The sequence below is a fragment of the Triticum urartu genome, chromosome 7A (genome assembly GCF_056163025.1).
Source record: "Triticum urartu cultivar PI428250 chromosome 7A, HENAU_Tu73, whole genome shotgun sequence".
NCBI lineage: Eukaryota > Viridiplantae > Streptophyta > Magnoliopsida > Poales > Poaceae > Triticum > Triticum urartu.
Genome location: NC_141879.1, coordinates 16681407 through 16688072, shown reverse-complemented (window position 1 = coordinate 16688072; position 6666 = coordinate 16681407). Strand labels below are relative to the sequence as shown.

The 6666-nt window shown below is 45.9% G+C and overlaps 1 protein-coding gene across 1 annotated transcript; it reads left to right on the top strand.

The window, feature by feature from the left end:
- The first annotated feature begins 687 nt into the window (after window positions 1–687).
- LOC125523048 (uncharacterized) lies at window positions 688–1692 on the top strand. Its single transcript, XM_048688084.2, has one exon. It carries the CDS (start codon window positions 703–705, stop codon window positions 1690–1692), a length of 990 nt encoding a protein of 329 aa, XP_048544041.2. The 5' UTR covers window positions 688–702.
- Window positions 1693–6666: the final 4974 nt, after the last annotated feature.

Here is a 6666-nt window from a genome sequence, read left to right as displayed (position 1 = left end):
CCTCTGTCTCCTCCCTTCCTCTGGTTCCTCCTCTTGCAACCCAAGCTTGTACTCTGATTCATGGTGATTGAGTGGAATTAGCAGAGACTTCTTCACAACTTATTCCAACCAAACAAATGCAGCGGTCATCATTCCATGATATAACAAGCAAATCTAGTGTACAAACCATAGGAAGCAAATAAATCATCGATCTGTTGAGGGGAGAAATTTACGTAGGAGGGGAGATCCTCCTTTAATATAAAGTAGAGATATTATATAGGACCAAAACATTACAGGAAAAAGAGATATGTCGGGAGTTTTTTTTGTTGTTGTTTGCCAACTCAACAAAACCCTTCGCCAGTAGTACGGAAAGGGATCCGCTGGAGCGAATCCTCCCTCGCTGGCCGCCGTCGCCACCCTAATCCAAATCCAAGATACGTACTATCTTCCTCAACTCTCCACCCAAAGATCACCACCGACTATGCCGTCGACGATTTCCTCTCTTCGATATGTTTGGAGGGAGCGAATACAGGGGAGAACTTCGAGAGGAACACCAAGTCTAGGCTGGAAACCAATCCGAGGGCCACAACGGAGGCGGCCGGCCTCTTCACCGACGACCTCATCCTGGAGATCCTCTCCCGCCTCCCCGCCAGATCCCTCCACCGCTTCAAGTGTGTCTCTATACTCTGGCGCGACCTCATCGCCGACCCCGCCAACCGCAAGATGCTGCCCCAGACCCTCGCCGGCTTCCTCTACACGTCCTACCGCAACGGCCACCGCCACCACTTCGCCAGCGTCTCCGGCAGCGCAGCCCCGTTCGACCCTTCCCTCCCCTACCTGCAGCCTAGCAAGTACAAGGACATGGCCCTGATCGACGCCTGCAATGGCCTCCTCCTCTACCGCGGCAGCAACAAGAACAAGGTGGCCCCTTGGGATTGGGCAGAGGATGATGGCCGTTTTGTGGTGTGCAATCCCGCCACTGCCAGGTGGGTCGAGCTGCCCACTAAGCCTGCTGCCCCAGAAATCAGATATAGCCTTACTGCAGCTCTGGCTTTTGATCCGGCAGTCTCGTCGCATTTCCACGTTCTTCATTTTGAGGAGGACTATCTGGCAAATTATATGACAGGAGTGAGCATCTACTCGTCGTGGACAGGAGCCTGGTGGAGACGCGGGAATAGTGGGATGGTTGAAAAAGTGCCGCCATACTTCAGGAGTAAATGTGTCTTTGCCGGCGGTGTCATGTATGTGATTGGCGAGCTGGCGGACATCAACACCGGCAACGAGTATGTGCTGGTGGGGGTGGACGTGGAGGGGAAAGAGTGGAAGACTATCCGTGTGCCGTACTGTTCGAGATTTTGTACGATTGGATTATCGCAGGGATGCTTACACTATGCTGTAGCTAACAATGAAATCCCAGTTCCTGAGATAACACTCTGGTGCCTCAAGGATTGTGATAGTAAAGAATTCATCCTGAAGCATACTGCCAGCATGGATAAGCTTCTGAGCATGACTAGGATGAAGTACAAGGTGGTTGAGATTCATCCAGATTGCGACACCATTTTCTTTGTTTCATATGGAGGTGCTACCTTGGCAGCGTATGATATGCGACATCAGAATGTCGGTTGTATCCTTAATCTTGAGAACAGCACACAACGCTTTCTACCCTATGTTCCTCTGTTCTCAGAGCCATTAGCAGATGCAGATGGGCAGTAGTTTCTTACCTTGAAAGTTCAAACCACCCTTTTGCAAGAATTGGCTCCTCCTGTTGGCTGAAGTTTATGCCTATGTACTTTGGAATCTGCTTGAATCATGCCACTCAATTAGCTGGTGCTCACACTTCTGCTTGCTTGATTTGCAGTTCAGAGCCAATGCCTGGTAAACCTACAGATTAAGCATAATGTCATTTCCAAAGTACATTGCTACTCTTGTTCTTGTTTACCTAGCACTTGCTGGCTGTTGTTCTGGACATGTATTAGTTCCATGGGGCTTAATTATATTGTAATCAGCCTTTTCCATAACAGTTAGTTATTATGATTATCCTAAATCTTAGTGCAGATTGTCATCCTGGGTAGTTTATTAAAAGGTTCAATCATACTGGTTACTGGTGTGATGTCTAGTCGACCTTTGAGCAGGCTCTTTTTATGTATTTTTGCTGTAGCTAATGAATTCAGTAGAGCCTTGGATCTATTAATCACAGAGAAATTGCATCAATGTCAACAAAAAAAAATAACACTGCAAGCTTTGATGAAACATTTTCCTGCTGGGAGTGTATTTGTTTGGTCATTTTTTGTTAATGTTAGTGAAGTGATAAATCAATGGTACGTATCATATAAGCTTGTGTTTCACATATGAAAAATAGGATTTTGGCAGGTGCCAGGACATGGCACTTACTATGTTTGATATGTAGCGGCCATAACATATAGCATGCTTGGCTGTTGGTTTAGACGCTTAGCGTTGTGCGCTCGTAGCAGCCATATATTGGAGCCCTGGTAATGCAGTGTCGATGTTCCTTGTGGCTGTATGCATCGAAACTGTACCTGGCAAGGAAAGAAAAATCGCCGTGTACATCATCATCAGACTCAAAAATTCTGTCAAAAGTAAATATCATAATGTTAGTATCTTGCTGATATCTGCATGAACTACCATGGAAACCTGCAAGGTTGTGAAAATTATCTTAGGAAAGCAAAATAAATCATCATTTTGCCAGTGCTTCATGGTTCAGTAAAGAGGCAAAAAGGCAGCCTGAGGCCAAGGGCCCTTCAGACAGTATGAAGACAATGGGCAACGAATCGTTCATTCCTTCGAGAGGAGGGAAATTGCCTAGCTCCATACCCCATACTGGCACAGCTTTGGAACCGCCTTTGCTTTTGTATTATCTACATTTCTGCTCTAATTTTGGTGGTGTTGTAGTAGTGTGGCAGAAGGAGATCAGACTATTCCAGAGATTCCAATCCAAGTTTCTGTTTCTGAAGCTGCTCCACTCTTGTCAACGTACATGTGTACTAGTAACAATTGGCATCATATGCTAGCATCTTTTCTTCGTGTCCTCTAATTTTTTTGCCAAAAAACTGCATGTAGTTAAGCATACTAATGATTAAAATTAGCCAAGCACAAACATAACATGTTTTCCATTTTGGCAGTCGCAAGAAATCTTTAGATGATGGGCTAGATTGATTCAGTTTTCTGCTGTGCATTAATCGGGTCTTTCTGAATGTATAATACTCCTGTTTATTGTACGTCGAATAGTTTTCTTTTAGCTAGGACTTATTCAATTGTGCAATTCCTGGTTGCGTATGCCAGTATTTTTTACATCATGCATGCATATATTATTTGATACCACTGATTGGAGTAATATCCATCGCCCATACATACAACCTCTCTGCTAGTCATATATGCCAGAGAGGTCCTAGATCAAATTTAATTATTTTTGCATATGGAATGTGTGTGTGCAGGACTAACGCCACATCTGTGATCCCATTGTTAGTTCTGTTGTTTCAGTCGCATTTGATGATACTTGCAGAGGAAAAAAATCAGTGCTGCGTGGTTTGTCTGATGGTTTTTTTAGGCCTACGATTTGCCATTGGATGATCCCTCTGGCTCTGATAGTTCTTTTGTTTTAATGTGCATGCGGCTTTCATACCCTTTCAGTCGATAGCCATGTCTTGTCCAAAGCACTATCTGGAGGCTCTACAAAGTAATCTGATCCATGCAACAATGGAAGGTGCTTTGGCCCACTGTGGAGCAAACCAGGACTGAGGTGCTGTCTGAGCTCAGTCTTCAGCGATTAAACTAGCTAGGACTGAAGTGTGTGTTTGTAGTTTAATTTTTGTTCTACGTGTGGCTGTTAGTTTTAATCTGCTTTGTTAAGTTCGTAAGGGTTGTTCATTAGTGAGATATTAAGAACTGTATCCAAAATTTCACACAAGATAGTGAATGCAACCTCATTCAGCTTGTTTCAGGACTGAAGTACTGTTCATGCATTTACCTTGTCAGTCCCGTGAGCTTATAATTTTCGACCTCATTTTGGGCCTTGAAAAGAAATGCACTTTATTTATCAATTGATTGTTTCTCCACCTGTCTTACGATGCTGTCTAGGTATCAACTGAGTGAATTCAAGTAGATATGATTCCTTTTGTCAGAAACCTAAAAACTGAAGGTGCGACTGAACCCACCGAAGCCTTGAAACCTCCTCCTCTCAAATCAACTGCTTCTAAAGCCACACCTTTTATTGGTAGCCACATGTTTCTCTTTGTTTATAACTGGAACCAAAATTGCATTTGATAAAAATAGTAGAGATGTCCATAGCTAAACACATTCATGCAGTTTCTCTCAAAGGTGTAGGGCACTATTATGCTTTAATTATTACTCCTCAGATTGGTTTCATTTGTTGTAGAAAGCACAACAGACTTTGCTTAACATGTTTACACAGTCTAAATCATGCTGGGATTATTTATTATATTCCTCTTTTACTTTCTTGTTTTTAGATTGTCTATCCAAATTTGTTTGGCACAGGTTTGGCGTATACATTGTTGTGGAAACACAGGTAGACCAACTCTAACCGACCCCCCCCCCCCCCCCCCCCAAAAAAAAAAAAAAATAGACGAGGATTTGGCTGAGTAAAGTTAGCGGAGTAAACTTTTACTCCTTTAGCCGCACCTAGCCGATCCCCTAAAGTTAGTGGAATAAAAAAAATTGCATAGGTTTTGTGTCCTAGCCGCATGAACTTCAGACACTTCACAATATATATCATAAAAACATTCAAATTAAAACATGCATAATATAACCGGCAACAAGCATATAGTTTCATCATCACGATTTCCAAATTGAAACATGCATAGTTCATCCAAAAGGCATCACTTCAAACACAATGTTTGACCCAAAATCACCACAAACATAACATGTGTATGTTGTGGATGGAGCCAACCAATGGCATGTAGGAACTAAAACAAAGTCCTCGCTGAAAAATCAACACCGCCACTACCACCACCATCCAGTTGGTCACCATCACCGCTGGCATTCTCTCGACCGCAACCACCATCACCACCACCATCTTCTCGGCCGCCACCATCACCACCACCACCACCATCCTCTCGGGCGCCACCACCACCGCGGCCACCATTCCGAAAATAGCCTCCCAGTTGAGATCTCCCCACGAGTGAGCTCCCAATACTTTCTTGCGGTTTCATCCATTGTGGTTGGATTCATGAACATGATAGCACGATCTTCGGCTTTCATGGCATCACGAATCCTCTCCTCCTCAAGTGCAAGTCTACACTCCTCCGTCTTCAACTTTCTCTTTCAGCTGCCAACTTGGCCTTACATTTCTCATTCTATGCTTGAAGATTTCTTCAATGCAACGTGAAGGGCTTTTGGCCAAACTTCTTGTTCCTATGCTTGAAGAGTTCTTGGATGTACGGTCCATACTCTGTGACTTGCACACCGCTCGATGGTGCATGACTCACTTGATTGATGCAACCGTACCATCAGTCGCATTGGTCATGAATGGCGCCCCAACGATGCCCAAGAGAACCTTGCGCACGGCTTGATTGCACCTCCACAGAGTTGTCGTAGTACTCCACAATTCTCTCCCAAAACATAGCCTTGGTTTGATCTGTTCCAATTGTGGGGCATCCACGGAGATGTTCATCCAAGCATAGCATAAAACATCTTCAACTTGATTGTAGTTGTGAGTTGGTAACCTTGACGACCTCGTGTTTGCTTTGGTCACCTCCTCAACTTTGTCTCCATTGGCCACCTCCTCTTTGGCCGCCTCCTCTTCCATGTCCTCTTCGACCACCTCCTCTTCTTCGACGGCATCCGAATGTTCCCAAATTGAATCATAGTTGAGATCATCTAGCCCCATCGTAACCGAGGACTCCAAAGACGCTAAAAATTTGGTAGTGTTCATCTCCACACTACAACAACACAGCGAAAAAACTCCATCATCATCCGCCACAAACAATCAGCGTCTAATTTGTTGGACGACATGTGAAAGATGGTTTTTTTTACCTTGTTGGCATTTTGTCGAGCACTTGGCAGCCGCAACCCTTCTTGCCGGCTGTGACGGCCGAGCGCGTAGGAGCAGTGGCCATAGGGAAGGCCGGAGACGGTTTACGAGGCGCTGGAGTGGCCTTCCTCTTCTTCTACTTTGCGGCCTCCTCAGCGAGGGCCGGCGTTGCTGCCGTCAGTGTTCTAGCTCTCTTGGCGCCGGCAGGAGCGGCGTAAGGGTGGCCTCCCCTCGCCGGAGAGGCAGCTGCCACTCAGGCAGGCCTTTGGCACGGTTGGAGCTAGCTAATGCTTGTGGCCGGTGGAGCTTTTTCATCCCCAACCTTTTTTTCGGCATGGGCGGTGGCGCGGGGGTGGTTTCCAACTGCGACAAGCCGGCAGGTGGTGGTTGGCAAGGTGGCGGAAGGTTCTTGGCTATCCATTCCGGCAACGGGGCCGGTCATCGGTGGCGATGGCGGTGCGTGTGAGCGGCAGCGGCGGGAATGGCGGAGCCACGAGGGCAGGAGAAAGGGGCGCGCAACTCTTACTCGGCCAAGCAAGCACCGTGTATATTTAGTCGGGTTGCAGGGAATTTTCGGCGAGGGAGTGAAAGGTATCCTCCTCTATTCGGCTTAGGGGATCGGCTAGGTGCGGCATATAGGAGTAAAAACAAAATTTTACTCCTCTAATGCCGGATAGAGG

Excerpts from the sequence above, each read along its gene's own strand:
- LOC125523048 (XM_048688084.2), top strand. The coding sequence starts at position 703 with ATGCTGCCCCAGACCCTCGCCGGCTTCCTCTACACGTCCTACCGCAAC.